Source organism: Chrysochloris asiatica, unplaced genomic scaffold, assembly GCF_000296735.1.
Source record: "Chrysochloris asiatica unplaced genomic scaffold, ChrAsi1.0 scaffold00059, whole genome shotgun sequence".
NCBI lineage: Eukaryota > Metazoa > Chordata > Mammalia > Afrosoricida > Chrysochloridae > Chrysochloris > Chrysochloris asiatica.
This window is the reverse complement of record NW_006408577.1, coordinates 133,869-152,523: the sequence shown is the minus strand read 5'-3', so window position 1 is coordinate 152,523 and position 18,655 is coordinate 133,869. Positions and strand designations below refer to the sequence as shown.

General features: G+C 38.7%; 1 protein-coding gene across 1 annotated transcript in view; it reads left to right on the top strand.

The window, feature by feature from the left end:
• Positions 1–18,655, top strand: part of ZNF385B (zinc finger protein 385B) — a gene marked incomplete at its 3' end in the record, with an annotated part of 619,213 nt that overhangs the window by 546,399 nt on the left and 54,159 nt on the right. The window contains exon 6 of the mRNA XM_006864058.1: positions 8,565–8,727. Coding sequence (XP_006864120.1) covers positions 8,565–8,727 — 163 coding nt within the window. The remainder of the gene's footprint in view (positions 1–8,564; positions 8,728–18,655) is intronic.

The window sequence follows — 18,655 nt, the reverse complement described above, 5'->3', positions numbered from 1 at the left end:
GTAGTCAATAAAGCACAGGTAAACATCTTTCTGATATTCTCTGCTTTCAGCCAAGATCCATCGGACATCAGCAATGATATCCCACGTTTCATGGCCTCTTGTGAATCTAGCTTGAACCTCTGGAAGTTCTCTGTCAACATATGTTTGTAGCCATTTCTGTTTTACTTTTAGTAAAACTTTACTCACATGGGATATCAAAGGTATCGTCTGATGATTTCCGCATTCCGTTGGGTCACCTCTCTTTGGAATGGTCACAAATAAGAATCACTAGCACCTAAATTGCTCTGGCTATTTTCAGAAACTAGAGACAGGTGGTCAAACCAAGTTCGTTGTCCTGCAGTTCATATGTAGGTAGTTGGGTACTTTCTCCAGGGGTATTACCTTTTCAAGTTTCTCCATCAGTGTGCATTTGGCACTGTACTTTATATATAAAGTGAATGCACTTGAGTATCATGTTTCAAGATTCTAGCCACCTTTCTGAAGTCTGACTTAGAAATACAGTAAAAGCCAGAAGTATTTGCACAGTGAATTTTAGAATTTCTCACTGAGAATACTTGAGTACATTTTTATTTTCAAAATATACGCTTCCCCATTCTTTATCTTATGGACTGGTAAGACCCTAAGAGATACAGAGAATATGGGAAAGTGAAGGGCTTTAGTAACAGAAATGGAGATTAATGAAAGAGAAAGTACCAGGTTTTCATTTTCTATTAAAGCCATTTCTCTACCAGCGGAGGGCCATGTAACCTCTGAGAGAAAAACCTAGTTACCTATGAATTCTTATGTGGAGCTTGGTGTAGTGGTTCAGGCAACTCTTTCTAATTCTGGTGATTATTGAGGACCAGTTGGCACTCAGCAGCACTTTTTTTTTTTTTAAGCTTTAATTGTGAATTGAGTAATAGTTTACCTGGGAGAGCATTGGTTTTGCACTCATCCTATTGTATTTCATTTGCAATGATTACAATCCCCTCCATGCATCATCACTCAACAGTATTTGCTTCTGTTTCCACTGTTTTGTTTATTTGTTTTGATGTACACAAAAACACTCAGGAATATAGAATCATTTAAATGCCTAAGGGCATTTTCTGGAAACTGTCCTCCTGGCCACCAGCACACTGCCTTTCTCTTTCCATGAGTCTAGAATCCTCAGCTACTCTATTGCTCCTTGGCATCATCTCTGCCTCCATTTCTGGAGTCACCTCAGCAGCACTTTTGGAGGAGAAATAGAAAGCAAGCCATTAGTGTCTTATATCTGCTGATTAGTTTGGGGGTATAAAATAAGTTGGCTTGACCAACTCAAGCTCTTAGAAGTGATAGAAAAGTCATCACTAATTGAGCTTGACTGTGCTGTGTAGTTCATGAATATTCTGGCTCCCTTTCCTTATTTCTTTCACTTTTTAATTTAGAAGATTCCTGGATAATGGAGGCAGGTTAATCTTGTTGCTATTTAACAGTGTCTCAGGTTCACTTGATGATTTGCCCAGGATTTAGAAGTGGTTGACAGTCCCTCAAATACAATACTGAGGATAACAAAGTACCACTATCAAGAATACCACCAGCAAATTGAGAGATACCAAATGTGAGTGAGTGGAGTCTGCCACTCTGACTTCACCCAAAAAGCTTCCACCCCACTGTTCCCAAGCAACAATCTGTGGAAGCTTAGACCCAGTCTGCACTTCGTTCCTTGTCTCAGAGGAGAAAGTTGATCATGGTCCTGGAGAGTTCTTCCCATCATGGCATTCAGTGAGGTGCCACTTATTTGGATCTTTTCCCAAGGTCTAATCGATGTTACTAGTTTTCTGCAGTAATGCCAGGAAATTGTAATGAGAAAATAACACTTTGCTTATCTTGTGCTAGGCAGTTTTATTTAGAGAACTATATGTTTCTTTTGCCAAAGAGCACCAAAGTAACAATGCACTTTCCAAGTAACCAGGTACTTGGAAACATGAGTTTATAGAATGGCTTCTGATATCTCGTAAAAATCTCTATCTACCAAAAAACCTTTACATACCTACTGTATTAAGCAGGTACATTTCCCAGAAATTTAATATATTCCCTACCCATAAAGACTAAGTGAGATTAAGTTATAATCCTTCACTGCATCATTACAAGAAGTGTGCTTTTGTGTGTAATTTTTCACTTCTAATAGAATTATAATGTTAATGTATTATAGGCATGTATGTGTATAATGTGTAGGTATATAATTAAGTAAAGAGAAGCGCTTGGAAGAGATCCCTATGTGTACTCATTCCAAAGAAAATCCAACAGAATACTGAAATTATCAAACCTATCTATATATATCACACACAGGTAAACTTTTTCTAAAGATAATGAAAAATGATGCAGAGGTACATCAGCAGGGAACTGCTAGATATTCAAGCTGGATTCAATAGAGGCTATAAAAGGAGAAATAAGGACTATCATTGCTGATGTCAGATGGATATCCGCTTAAAGCAGAGAATACCAAAAAAATATTTACCTGTACTTCATTGACTGTGCAAAGACATTCAACTGTGTAGATCATAAAAAATTATAGAAAGCATTGCAAAGAATGGGAACTCCAGAACAATTAATTATGCTCATGCATAACCCTTACATAGACCAAGAGGAAGTTGTTCAAACAGAACAAGTGGATTAATACTATGTTGTTAAAAATTAGGAAAGGTGTGAGTTAGGGTTATATCTGTGCACCATGCTTATTCATTCTGTCTGCTGCACAAACTATCTCAGAAACTAAACTATATAAAGAATAAGGCATCAGGATTGGAGGAAGACTCATTAGCAACTTGAATACATAATCAGCACCCATAAAAGCAGCAGTTAAGATATATAAAGACGTATTGCATTTGGACAAATCTGTTTTAAAAGACCTCTTTAAAGTGTTGAAAAGCAAAGATGTTGCTTTGAAGACAAAGATGCACCTGACCCAAGCCACTGTATTTTCAATTGCCTCATATGCATGTGAGTAGTCCAGGTGGGGTGCTGTAGCTGTAGCATAAGCACTCAACCACAAGGTTGGGTTGAACCTCAAGGTGGGTGGTTCAAACTCGCTAGCCGCTCCTCACTCCTCGGCTGTACAGGGTTGTGATGAGTCAGAACCAACTTGATTGCACTTAACAATAACATATACATGTGAAAGCTGAACATTGAATAAGGAAAACTGAAGAAGAATTAATGCATTTGAATGATGACATTGACAAAGAATATTGAATATAACATGAACTTCTAGAAGTACAAGCAAATTCGTTTTGGAGAAATACAGACAGAATGATCCTTAGAAGCAAAGAAAATAAGACTTTGTCTCAGTTACTTCAGACATTTTATCATGAGTAACTAGTCCCTGAAGAAGGACCTCATTCCTGGTCAAGCAGCGGGTTAGTAAAAAGAGGAAGACCCTCTGTGAGATAGACTGACCCAGCGGTAATGAGCTCACACAGAACAATGATTGTGAGGTTCACAAAGGACTTGACAGTGTTTTGGTTTTTGTATATATTGTCATTAAGAGTACAAGCCACCTATATGGCCCCTAGCAGCAATAGCAACACAAGTAAACATTTCGGTTCTAATAACCGGCTTTTTATCTATTACTTTTGGTAAATCACTTCTCTGTGCCATTTCCTATTTATAAAAACGTTGGTCCTGGTGTGGAACTGTAGGATCAGCACTGGACTGACAGTTCAAACATACCAGCTGCTTCTCAGAAATCCTATACAGGGTCTATGAGTCAGAACCAACTCAAAACACCTAACAACATCAATAGTGGTACCTACCTCACAGGGAACTTGGTCCCTAGGTGGTACAAAAGGTTTGCACTCAACTACTGACCTAGTTAATGGTTTGAACCTACATAGCAGCACCACAAAAGAAAGGTCTGAAGTTTGCTTCCATTGAGATTCCAGTCTAGAAAACTAACACCATGGGGCAGTTCTCCTCTGTAACACAGGGGGTCACCATGCACTGAAATTGAGACAATTTCAGTGTTCGTTTTTTATGTGCTTATTAGTTAAACCTGAAGTGTATCCTAGAGCTTAAATGAGGGAGTACTTATGCATGTAAAGCATTTGGACCCATGCTTGGCATAGTGTTCAATAATTTTAGTTACTAATGATCATATTAAGGAGCTCTGGTAGCGTAGTGGTTACGAATCATAGTGGTTGCGAACCTTAGGGTCAGCAGTTCAAAACTACCAGTTGTTCCTCAGGAGAAAGATGAGGTTTTCTTCTCCCGTAAAGATTTACAGCCTCGGAAACCCTGCGCAGGGTCGCTATGAGTTGGAACCAACTCCACAGTACATAACAACAACAACAAATGATCATATTACATCCATTTAAAAATTTATTTATTTATATATTTTAATTTATATTTCTATGTATGGGTGCAGCCATACTTAGTTGGTAATAAAGGACTTAGAAATAACTTACAGTTTTCTCCCTTCTTGGGATTGCTTTTTTGTTTTTTTCCAACTTAACTGTCAGCATCTTAAAAAGTTCTTGAGCAAACCAAACTAAGAGCCATGATAAGTCAATGGTAATCTAAACACATTATTTACTAAAAGATATTCAGGAAGTTAGGGACTGTGTACAATCAGGACAAGGCTACGACCTTGTGTGATCTGGGTTATATACTAGGAAAATCACTGGTAGATCATCCATTGTAATACAGAACTAAAACCTGTCATTGCTTGCCTAACTTCCTCCCACCCCACAAGAAATAGCACAGCAGAGTCAAGGAATACTGAAAGACAGAATGTGTCATTAATTTATCATCAAACTCCAGCTCAGATGGGAAAGCAAATGCATGGGTATTATGCTCACTGCATGAACCTTGAGATTTGTGATTGCATTAGATATCATATTTGGCATGAACAATTTCATCAACATCATTCATGAACTTAAGATAAAGTGATTTTGCCTCCGTCCAAGATCTGGAAATGATGCTGACATTGAAGTGTTGCTCCACAACACCAGTTTTACTGGACCATGTATGGATGATGTCAGCCGAGAGCAAAGCAACATATGTCTGGGGAAATGGAATAGAATGAGCAGGGAAATCAAAAGAAACACTCCCAACAACATACCAAAGTTAGCCTTTAATCACTAACTAGTCTTAGTGATTAAACTACAGATGGCTTAGTCTAATCATGGTATATTGACAGAGTCCTAGTAGTTAGAACTGAAATGGTTCTATTTGAGCAAAGGCAGAAAAGGACTAACTGATAATGATCAAGGCTTCAAGAAATTGCTGATGTTACTTTAATGGTGGGGGGGTTAATACATTAATTTTTATATACTAAAGTATCTAAAAAATTATACAATTCTCCCTACTACTACCTTCTAGATTGTCTCATCTCATATCTCTCATATTGTATCAACAAATAATAAATACCTGCTGTCAAAATCTCTCCCATGTGAAATTCACATCATCCTATCCCAGCTTGAGGATCTCATCTCAGTGATGGCTTACTCCAGAGTGGCACATCCAGGTTCCTTGGCTTCCTGTTGAAGCTATCCTACCAAGGAGCTTACATGGGTTACTTTTCAGCCATACCTCGGACTGTTCTGGCATTCAACTCTAGTCCTTTCTTTAAGCATATGTCTTCCCAACAGAACTGCATTTTTCCTTACCACTTCATATCTACCCCTTTCTTCAAACCTTAAGTTAAAAGTTACCAATGTTAGCAAGTCTCCAATACCACTCCTCATTGGTCATTTTTATTGTTCTCTACCTCCCACAATATGTATGTTTCACCATGCTAGTTCACTCTTGCTGATTCATGGCTCTGTATTACACCTGCCACCACACATGGGTGAAGCCTCACTGGCCCCAGCCTAGTATCCTGGTGGTGGTTGTATGCCACTCTGACTCAAATTTTTATGGGATCAGAAAGCCTCATATTTTTCCCATGGAGTAAGTGATAGATTCAAACTACTGACCTTGTAATTAGCAGCCAAGCTCATAATCCACTATGCTACCAGGGCTCCTTCCTAGCATCCTTTGTTGTTAAGAGCCATAGAGTCAGTTACGACTCACAGCAACCCTGTATAGGGTTTCCAAGGCTTAAATCAGCACCAGACCAGAAAGCCTCCAAGCTGCTGGTAGAGTCAAATGGAGGTTCTTGTGGTTTGTAGTCCATTGCTTATCATATGGATCCACTATACTTCCTCCCAGTATTCTTGTTGTTAAGTGCCGTTGAATTGGTTCCAACCCACAGCAACCTTGTATAGGGTTTCCGAGGCTATAAATCTTTACGGGAGCAGAAAGCCCCATCTTTCTCCCACAGAACTGCTGGTAGTATTGAACTGCTGACCTTGAGGTTCGCAGCCCAACTCATAACCACTACAGTACAAGTGGGTGGCTTTAAAAAAAATTATTTTCTACAGTTTTGGAGGCTAGAAATTCAAATGAGGGTCTCAGCTGTGTGTATACTTTTCTTGGTTTGTAGACAATCTTCCCATGACAGCTGTCTTCCTCTGTGTGTGTGTCTGTGTCTAATCTACTCTCAGAGGGGGTTAGATTTAGAACTCACCCTACTCAGCTTTGCACTAGGTAACAAAACAAAGCCCTATTTCCAAACAGGATTACATTCACAAGGATTTGAATCTAACCCAATACTTGTGAATGTAATCCTATTACATATCTGGAGGCACATAATTGAATTCATGGAGTCCTGGTGGGCACTGTAGGATAAACACTGGACTGCTAACTGCAAGGCTGGTGGTTCAAACCCACCAGATGCTCTTCAGAAACCCCATACAGGGTTGCCGTCAGTCAGAACCAACTGGATGGCAGTAAATAACAGTAGAAATCGTACCTACCCCTAAGTTGTTGTTGTTGTTGTTGTTGTGTGCCGTGGAGTCGGTTCCAACTCATAGCAACCCTGTACAGGGCTTCTGAGGCTGTAAATCTTTACAGGAGCAGAAAGCCTCATCTTTGTCCCGTGGAATAGCTGGTAGTTTCGAACTACTGATCTTGAGGTTTGCAGCCCGATTCGTAACCACTACCTTTTATTAATGTGTACATTAATACTGCTGCTATTGTTAAGTACTGTCGAGTTGGTTCCAACTCATAGCAACCCCCCTGTATAGGGTTTCTGAGGGGCAGCTGCTGAGTTCTATTCATTGACCTTGCAGTTCAAACCAACTTTGCAGTCTAGACACCAAAAAATAAAAGCCTTGTTCTTTATACAGGAATTTTCCAGATTTTAGTCAGTCATCAAAATGTCTTCTCAGTTTCCTGTAACTAATTCTTGTCTTTTGGAAATTTTCACTAATCACTTTTCTTTATAGTTTTCTTATTTTTTGTTATAATATTGAAGTCAGAGTTCTACCTACAATTATGCTGTGTATAAAAGAACTGAATGAAGACTGATTTGACTATAGAATCACATTTAAGATCCCAGTAAGAATGGTTCCTGCTTCCTTTGTCTCATTTAGTATCTAATCTTTGAACTGAAAATGATCAAAATGGCACCAGAGGAGCACACAGATGTCTCAAGAATGCTCTATCTCACTCACTAGCATCTGTTATGGAGTCCTGGCGCGGCACTATAGGATAAACACTGGACTGTTGACCACATGGCTGGCAGTTCAAACCCACCATCCATCTGCTCCTCAGAAATCCTATTCAGGGTCATTATGAATCTGATCCAATTCAGTGGCACTTGACAACAGCAATGTCTATTAAAGGGGCTCTGATGACACAGTGGTTAAGTCCTCAATTGCTAACTGAAAGATTGGTGGTTCAAACCTATGCAGCCATCTACTTCTGTGAAGATTGGTGGTGGTGGTGGTGTGCCGTGGAGTCTGTTCCAACTCATAGCATCCCTGTATAGGGTTTCCAAGGCTGTAAATCTTTATAGGAGCAGAAAGCCTCATCTTTCTCCCACAGACCAGCTGGTAGTTTTGAACTGCTGACCTTGAGGTTAGCAGTTTGACTTGTAACCACAACGCTACCAGAGCTCCTTCCTTCTAGAAAATCCTATAGGGTACTCATACTCTCTAATTTAATGTTGCTATAAGTCAGAATCAAGTCAGTGGTACAGAAGAAGAAGAGCATCTATTAACACACTGTTTTATCTGTCCATTTGGTCTTAGGGCAGAGTCCAGAAGAGCACAGATACAGGATAGACAGATAACTAGCTGCAGGGAGGGTTGGGATGGTTGTGGAAGGTTATGCTCTGGTAAGACATTTAAGGAGCTTGCTCCCAGCTAGTCTGAGGCCCCTGAAGGCCAGTGTTTGATAAGTAACACCAATGGGGCAGTGGTGGGAAGGCACAGGTGACAAAGCCCACCTTTGTGGCAGTTTTGCCCTAGCTCTGTTGTCCACATGTGTAATGTTTGGTTTCTAAAATTGCGATGCTCCATGTTATATAGACGGTTTCAATATGCTGACATCTCTCTGATGCTTGTCTAACACTTGATGAAATGCCAGAAGCATAGTCAAGTGCTGAGTTGTAAGATGTCTGTGCTACCTAGGATTGAATGTATTTTTTTTTTCTTGCATGATCATCCATTGTGGTGTTTGTTAAGTAGCAAAAAATGAGCCTGATTTGTTCTCCTTTGTAGAGCCAGGCCGAGGCCCACTACAAAGGAAGTAAACATGCCAAGAAGGTCAAAGCACTAGAGGCAACGAAAAATAAACCCAAAATGGTTTCTTCCAAGGACAGCGCAAAGGCTAATCCCAGCTGCTCCATCACGCCCATCACAGGCAACAACTCTGACAAATCAGGTCAATGACACTTTTTGTTCTTTACGTTCTTTGTGGTCCTCCTGCTCCCACTCCCCCTTCCCACCCCTAGCCTCTATAGTAGTTGCATGCAACTCTCCTTGACTTGCTTTTATAATATGACTGTTTCCTTCACAGGAAGTGCTTTGTCTGCACGGAATCTAAGCATTTGATACGTTACCATTCTGTGTTGTTAGATATACACATTTAAGTGTATCTATATGTATGTGTATGTGTGTGTAAATAAATATATATATAAGTATATATGCATGTAGAAGTAGAAGCTACTTGGTTGCAGTGTATTTAGATAAAAATCAGAAAATACAAGACATAAAATATTGAGTGAATGGTTATTCCTTTCTAATGCTTTTATGTTAATTTTTACTAGAGACTTTTCCAGTAATGAAGTACTTAAACTTGTTTATAGCAGATGTTTTTATGTTCTCTTTTCTTGGTAAGGGGAATGAAGGGGCATAAAGGAAGAGTTTTCAGAAAGAACAGCATTATGAAACGAATGTGTGATATGCTCAATAACAAAAGATTTTTATTTTGAAGACCTTTGTAGAGTTCCTTTCAGAATTATGAAGGAACTCAAAAATGTGGAGGGAATTATTTGTAGAGTTACGAATTGACAGAAAAACTTTATATAATGGAAACCAGCTCTAGTGGAATTCTGTTAGGGAGAGTCTGTATTTCATAATCCCAGTGAGTCAGCAGTATTTCTGAATAGATTGGAGATGAATGGAAAGGGATATTTTTCATCTTTCTAGCATGGATAGTATGAAACTGGATATTTTATAGGCTTTTACACTCATGTATCTGCCTGTAGAGTCCATGATGTATATGTCATCCTGATTCTGTGGCTAATTGAAGGGCAGTGTCTGTTAAAGGATATTAAGAGAATGTGTCCCTATTCCTTATATTTGCCATTCTCTTGAGGAACCTCTCTGTTGTTGGAAAATGGCATACACAAACATACTTCTGATTCTCTTCGGATTTCTGTATCATTGTAAATTGGAGGAGAAGGCTTAAGAACACTTTCTTGTGGCTGCCAAGGTCCTTTGGAGAAAAGTAAATCCATTATCAGAGGAAGGTTCGGAAAAGCATATTCACACAAAGAAACGGTATAGAAAGGGACCATTATTAACCAGGTCCCAGACATGCTAGCTCCAAAAACTGTGCAGCTTAGAAGGAGAGAGTTAACCAAAATTTGATAATAAATACATTTTCTGTCTTTGTGTGATAGAATCACTAAGTCAGGTTATCTGATGAATAGATAATTACAAATACTGATGCATGACATAGTACTTCCCCCCTTCTAAAGAAAATAACTTTCAAATCTATATTATCTAAATCATCTTTAGCCCATTTCTGTCAGATAATAGGGTCAAATATTATCTTCATTTTACAAAAGAGCCAACCGAGGCATGTGTACACTTTGCAGCAGTTATTTGCTGGCGCTTACTCAGTGTTTGGAAGGGTAGGATCGATCATCTCCTGATTTCCTGTCTGGTTTCATTTTCTACAGGATATTGCTGCTTCTATAAAACAGTACTCTGTCACAAATTTTTATTACCTGAATTATGGTCTAGCATTACTTATAAATAAAATGATCAAATAATGGAGGTTCACACAACTCCATTCTTAACATTTATTTTGTGACTGAAGCTAATAGCACAGTTGATGGGTACTCTAAACGTTCCAACATTGCTATGTCCTGTGCTCAGCACTCCACATAAAGTGTCATATTAATATTGGGGAGTAAAAGTTCTGTTATAGTGAAAGTAGTAAAATAGCAAGAAAGGGTGTTAAAAATAGAAGCAGAAGGATCAAGAAAGGAGTTAATAAAAGAACAGAAGATAATTAAATATAGCAGGAAAGGTGTAGGAGAAGAGAAACTAGGAGGGGAAAAAAGTCAAAGATTAGAGATAGAATGAAGGAAAGAGTAAAGTACTGAAATAGAAAATCCAAGTTAGAAGCCTGAGTCACAATCACATCATGCCCAGTGACTTTTTTGTGGTTGTTGTTTTCTTTGAAGATTTTTATTGTGAATTGAATGAAGGTTTACAGAGCAGCACACCAGTTTTATATTTAACAAATCATACACTTTGTTCCATCTCAATGATTTCCTCCCTGGGGTTCTTATTTCCATTCTATCCTCCTTCCCAACCCTTCTGAACTTTGTTCTTATATAGTAAATGTTGCCCTTTTAATTTGAATAATTGGCCATTCCATGGTGAACATACCTTGCTAGTGTTGTTGTCTCCATATATACCTATCTACCACTTGGATGAAAATTGGGCCATGAGGAGGCATTCGATTCCAGACCTGAAGGGTGGCTGAGGCCATAGTCTTGGGTACCTCTAGTCTCTTTCTGACCAGTAAACTTGGTCTTTTTTTTTTTAAGTTTTTATTGGGAATTAAGTGAAAGTTTATAGGGGAGATCATCAGTTTTACATTCAATGATTATAATCCCCCCATTTCCATCAGTTAACAGTATTGCTCTCTCTTCATTTTACTTCTTTAAAAAAAAAAACACTCAGGCAAATGTAATAATTTATACCACCAAAGGGCACATCCTGCAAGCCTGCCTCTTGGCCTTCAGCACCTGGCTGTCTGCACACAGCCTTTCTCTTTCCATGAGTCTAAAGTCCTCAGCTGTTCCTTGTCTCCATGTCCCCATCTCTGCTTCCATCTATATTGTTGCTGCTTCTCTGGATATGGTCCTGCATTCTACTTGTGCTCTTCTCCCTTGATAATCCTAGGGTCCTCTGTTCTGGGACTATAAGATTAACTACTCCCCCATTTTTGTTACAAAACTTCTACCTTTACAATTGTGACAGTTGCAATTAGTCATAATAACAATTACTCACTATTGAATCATAAGAATCTTATCCCCATCTCTTTTCACCAGACCCATCTAGACAAGATGAAAATTATTCAGTGGGGACTCTATCTTCCCACACACTCTCTTAAACTAAACTCCCTCTTGATACCTTGTAAGTCAGTCATTCGTACCTTTATCAGCCCCCTCATTTTAGGTAGCCAGTGTCTTAAGTTGCCCGTTCCTATCTACCCTGTGTACAGAAGGGATAGCTTTGATACTTGATGTGAAGACTCCTTCCCTCTCTGTTGGTATTTAGAGTTACTACCTCCATAAATATAGGTCAGGTTCATCAAATTGTAGCAATTTACCCTCATTTCCTTTATTAAAAAATTGTTTTCTTTTTTATCTTCCTCTAGTCAAGTTCTGATTATCAAGCCATTGAGGCTAGGTCAAATGGGTATTGTCTGCAAGTTTGGGTGTTCTTGTGCATCTCACTTCACTTTATATCAGCTGGATGCTTCACTCTCCGCTCTAGCCCTCTGTGGTTATGTTCTTTCCATGGGCTCAAGTGTCTCCAGGTCTCACCACACTTTGGACTAACCAGCCCTTCCTCTTCTCTCTCTCATCTCCAGGCCAATGGGAGTCTATGGAATGTGGTTGAACTCAGCCTGTTTCTTCATTGCTGCCTTTCCCCCACACTTCCACTCACCAGTAGAGCAGTGTAGTCACCAGCAAGCTTGTATGCCTGCTCATGTGTTTCCTTTGAGTTTCAATCTTAGAGGGGGGGTTTGTTCTGAAGGGACTTGATTGCTTGCCTTGATGGCTTCCCACATGCCCAATGATTTTAATGATACAAAGCTTTTATTCCAATACTTGATTGCTAGTCATTGCTCAGTGAAACTTCCTAAACAGTTCTCTACCTGATGAGCACTAGGAACACACGAGCATCAAGTTAAATGCATTGTCTTTGAGTCAATTCCAACTCACAGTGATTCTGTAGGCCAGAAGAGAATTGCTCTATAAGGTTTCTGAGGCTGTAATCTTTATGGAAACAGAGTGACCCACATAATTCTTTCTCCTAAAGAGCAGCTGGTGGTAAGCAGCTGAGCACTTAGCCACTGTATTTACCCACCAGCATTTCTGTGTCAAGTATGTTGTTGTTGTTAAGTGCTGTCAAGTCAATTCTGACTCACAGCAATCCTGTATAGCAGTGATATAAATAAGAAGAGAACTGAAATCTACACAAATCCCTGAGGGTTGAGAGTGAAAAGAGAACAAAACAAATCACCACAACGGCATCCCTCTGCAGCAGATTGGAAAAACCCAAACCAGTTGCCTTGACGTTAATTCCATCTCAGGGCAACCCCATGTGTGTCACAGTAGAATTGTGCTCCAAGAGAATTTTCAACATCTGGCATCCCTTGGAAGTAGATTGTCAGGGCTTTATTCCAAGGTACCGATGGGTAAATTTAAACTGCCAACCTTTAGGGTTGTTGTTGTTGTTAAGTGCCATCAAGTTGGTTCCGACCCATAGCAACCCTGTATAGGGTTTCTGAGGAGCATCTGGTGACCTTGAACCACCAACCTTGTAGTTCAAACCAACTTTGTAGTCCAATACATTAACCCACAGCACCACACAGGTTAGTAGCTAAGAAGTTAATTGTTTGTACCTCCAGGGACTCCCACTAGCTATGAAGTGATCTCTTTATTCTGTGTTTCCGCTGACATTTTCCTAGCCAATCACCAAAGTAGCTGTAGTCTAAGAGTGTTGACCTCACTTACGATGTTACTGTCCATATTAGACTAGAAATCACCTGTATTTAGCAGTTACCAACCAAATTCTGCTTACTCAAAATATGCATAAATTGTTTGGCAATTTGTTTGCTTGGACCATTAAAATGACTTATTTGTATCTTTCATGTGTTACATAAATATTAATACTAAAGAAACATTAGCATTAATGAGTTTGATGATATGAAGAAGAACATGGCATCAACATTAGAAGACGACTCATTAAAAACCTGGGATATGCAGATGATACAACCTTGCTTGCTGGAAGCCAAGAAGACTTGAAATCTTACTGATGAACATCAAAAACTACAGTCTTCAGTATGGATTGTACCTTGATATAAAGTAAACAAAAATCCTCACAATTGGACCAATAAATAGCAACAGGATAAATGGAGCAAGATTAAAGTTGTCAAAGACTTAATTTTGCTTGGATCCCCAATCAACAGTTATGGAAGCAGCAGTCACAAAATCAAGCTATGAATTGCATTAGGCAAATCTGCCTCAAAAGACATTTTTAAAGTGTTCAAGAGCAAAAAGGTCAGTTTGAGAACTTACATGCACTTGATTGAAGTCATAGTATTTTCAGTAACCTCATAAGCATGTGAAAGTTGCACAATGAATTAGGAACACCACAGAAAAATCTGTGCATTTGAATTAAGGTCTTGGCAAAATATATTGAAAGTACCATGAACTGCCAGAAGAACAAACAATTCTGTCTTGGAAGAATTGCAGTCACAATGCTCCATAGAAGCAAAGATAGTTAAGATTTTGTCTCTCATTCTTTCGACATGTTGTCAGGAGGGAAAAGTGACTGGAGAAGTGGAGGGTCAGCATAAAAGACCCTCAAGGAGATGGACTGACACAGTAGCAGCAACAGTGAACTCAAACATAACAATTGGGAGGATGGTGCAGGACAGAGCAGTGTTTCAGTCTGTTGTGCATAGCATCACTCTAAGTCAGAACTGACGCAAGGGCACCTAGCAACAACAATGAAATGTTTGTCTTTGTTTTGTTTTTGTTTTTAATATTCACAAAAGCAATGCCAAAGTTATTGAAAGATGGCACTGTTTAAAAACAAAGGAGATTATATTTGCTAAATAGAGGTGTGTTATGTCACCTTTACTGAATGCCAGGTTTATACAAGACTTCCCACACATTGGAAAATTAGAAACTTTGCTCAAATGGGAAATCTAAGCATTGTAATATGTAACCTGGTGTTAACCACCTGTTTCTAAATCCTTAAAAAGCTACCACAGCCCTGTCAGAATCAGAGATTCTTGTAGGTAACTTGTTTTCATTCCACGTGAAACCTATTTTAGAAGAACAGCAGACATGCAAACAAGTCTTCCATAAATAGATGTCATATAAAGACAGTGGGAAGAGGAGTGGTTACTGAGGAACTTAATTGACTGAAATGTTTTATTTCAGACAACATTGCCCCCAAGGAATCAGCCAAAATATTAAAGTAATTGTCACTGTGACAATTCATGGTTGATAGGCAGTTCTTATGAGACTTAATTCTCTAGCACTGGTCTTTCTTCTGAATGAAGAGCTCCTGTCAAGTGGATTCTTACATACTCGAATGAAAAGTTAAAATGCTCATTACTCCATGTCTCAGCTTCCAGATTTCAAATGTCTAGGCATTCACAGTACCTATACGAATGAATACTTCAATTTCCATTTTTATATGATGTAATATCAATAATTTAGCAACAGATAGTTGATCTATGAGGGCAAATATTGAGGGGGAGAAAATTAAGGAAGGGAGTTTCTCAGAGAACAGCACCCTGGGATTCACTGAACATCATTCAAAACGAGTGATGTGTGATTTCAGATTATCTGACCAGGAGCATGGGAACAATAAATGGTCTCTTTCTGCTTCATGAGACTACAGACTATTCTAAGAAGTGACCTAACAACCCCCAAAGCCAAAGAAGTCTTATTTGCTTACAAAGTTGGCACGTAGGACACCATTTCTGTCTTGGAGATATAATTTAGCTCATGCTATATCCAGATCTGGCGTCCTGGTGTAGTGCTATAGGATCCACATTGAACTGCAAACCACAATGTCAACAGTTCAAATCCACCAGCTGCTCCTTGGAAACCCTATACAGGGTCACTATAAGTCAGAACTGACTCCACGGCACTTAACAACAACATATCCAGATCTATGTAATACAAAGATGTTTATTATTAAAGTAGACTATCATATGCCAGATTTCCAGGATATTAATGTCAAGGTTTTTTGTTTGTTTTCCACTTGAGTTAGTTGTTGTTGTTGTAGTTGTCATCCAATCAGTTCCAACTCCAAGCGATATAACAATGTACTGTTACAGCCATTTTTAAATTATCTTCAGAAAAATTGTACTTGTATGTGATATTAAATAATACAGTTTGGTGATTTGTACCTTCTGTTGGGTCTCTTCTCTTTGGAACGGGCACACATATGGATCTCTTCCAATCAGTTGGTCTGCTAGCTGTCTTCCAGATTTCTTGGCATAGATGAGTGAGTGTCTCCAGTGCTGTATCAGTTTGTTAAAAGGTTTCCATTTGTATTCCATTAATTCTTAGAGTCTTGGTTTTTGCCAACATCTTCAGTACAGCTTGAACTTTTTCTTTCAGTACCATCTATTCTTGATCCTATGCAACCTCTTAAAATGGTTGAACAGTGATGATTTCTTCTGGGTTTGATAACTCTGTGTGTATTTTCTATCTTAGTTTGATGATTTCTATATCATTCAATATTTAATCCATGTAATCCTTCAGTATTACAGGTTGAGGCTTGAATTTTGTCTTCAGTGCTTTCAGCTTGAGAAATGTTTGTGTTTTTCCCTTTTGGTTTTCTAACCTGGAGTCTTTGTCTTCTCGAGCTGCCTTTTGCAATTTTATGTTCAGCTCCTTTACTTTATTTCTTCCATTTACTTTAGCAACTTTATGCTGGAGAACAAGTCTCAGAGTCTCTTTTTGACATCCATTTTTATTTCTTGTCTTTTTAATGACCTTTTGCTTTCTTCCTGTATGATGTTCTTGATTTCATCCCCAACTCTCTGTTCTTCAGGCATTTGTGTCTAATGCATCAAATCTGTTCTTAAGATTGTCCCTAAATCCACATTGGATATGTTCAAGGTCATATTTTGGCTTGAGTGGACTTGTTTTCATTTTCTTCAGCTTCAGCCTGAACTTACATTTGAGCAATGCTCGTCTGGTCTACAGTTGGCCTTGGCCTTGTTTTGGCTGATGATATTGAGCTTTTCCACTGTCTCATCACACAATGTGGTCAATTTGATTTCTGTGTATTCCTGTGTATTTTGTCTACTACATTTCTTATGTAAGTAGACAAAATCAATTTAAAGTATAATAGCAGGTATTTCATTTCAGAGTATTATAAGAAGCTTTATCTCTCTGAGTGAAAAACAGATTTAATTAAAGACATTTAATCACCATCCTTTTCACTTTTTTAGAAGTTGTGATGGAATTAAATATAAAATCTAAAGACATGCCTTCATGGTGTCCTAGGATCTGTTCCAACTCTTTAATGATGCATCAGTAAGAGTTCAAAACATGGTAGGAGAGAGGAGAAATGTGCTTTGAAAGAATCAGGGTCAAAACACAGCAGGTATTGGGCAGCTTCAGGAAGATGACTAGAACACATTGACCAGACACTCTGCTGAATTTTTCCCTGGAGTTCAAGTGTCATACTGCGATATGACAGCATACATCCCTTTTATAATATGTCCCATATGTCAAATTAAAGGTTCTTTTATGACAGCATCTGACAACTCATAACATGCAATGGTTAAAGCACTGACTGCTAACCAAAAGGTAAACAAATCAAACCCACTAGCATCTTCATGGGAGAAAGCTGTGGCAGGCAGTCTGCTTCTGTAAAGATATAAAGATTTATAGCTTTGGAAACCCTGTGGGGAAATTCTTCTCTGTCTTGTGGGGGCACTATGAGCTGAAATTGACTTAACAGTAGATGGGCTAACAGATTCAAACAATGCAGAGCCTTTAAAATACTTTATTTTCTAAGCAATAAAAAAATATTTTGGTAGTTAACCTGATGGGCCATATGTCTAGGATTTAGCACTGAATTTTTAAAAATTAACTAGCTATCAGGATGGGGAAAATATATTCATATTTCAAAGTATACTAAGCTATTTAAGGGTAAACAGCTTTTTACCAATTGCTGTCTAAACAGGTGAAAAGTGAATGGATTGATTTAAAATGCTGTACACTTATAAAAGAGCTAAAATGATGGCTTTACTATATAGCGTTGGAGGAATAACAGTATCACATGTCATCTGCTGGGAAGAGCTGGATTCTCTTTTTGGGTCACCATCAGAAAAGCTAAATTTGTAGAGTAAGGATCAGAAGATATGATCCTGATTACAGAACAGTCCTTCATTTCAGAATCTTGGACACCCACTTCACCTTTCCAGACTATCCCTGAAAACCTAAGATTCTATCATGAGAAAGCCCTAAGAGTTCTTGGAAGGGGAAGAAGGAAGAAGAAGATTATGGGTTAGAATAAAAACAGGTTTGAATGAGTTCCAGAAAGCAGGGTTCTCAATCTCATGGACAACAATTTTCAGAAGAAAATAACTTCAAAAACCCAACTTGAAGCAACATGTGGAAAAGTAAGAAGAGAGGGGCCTCCTCTGGAAAGAAGACAGATGATCCTCAGCAGAAGAACCTGGAGCCATCTCTTCCATGCAGATGGGCGAGGGGGTCGCTCTGCTAAGTACCCCCTTCAGGATCTGTGAGAAAGACAAGGAACAACACACAAAACAGTCCTGGAAATGGAAATGGTAGAAGTACCAGTGAAGCACCTCAGCCACTTCAGAAGAAAAGGGCCCAGGCTAATCCTGTAGTTGAAAATGAGGAGGCATTTAAGAATAGAGTGGAGGTTAAAGTGAAGATTCCTGAAGAATTAAAACCTGGCTTGTCGAGGACTGGGACTTGGTTACAAGGCAGAAATGGATAGAACAACCAGAAAGAAACGTGACAAAGACACAGAGGAACTAAACAACACAATCAGCCAACTGGGCCTCATAGATGTATACAGAGCATTAAACCCAACAACCGCACAATACACGTTTTTTTCCCAGTGTTCATGGAACATTCTCCAGAATAGACCATATGTTAGGCCACAAAACAAGCTTCCATAAACTTACAAACATCAAAATACTACAAAGCATCTTCTCAGACCACAATGCTATCAAATTAGAAATCAACAATAGGAAGACTAAGGAAATAAAGTCAAATACATGGAAACTGAATAACATCCTGCTGAAAAGTGACTGGGTAATA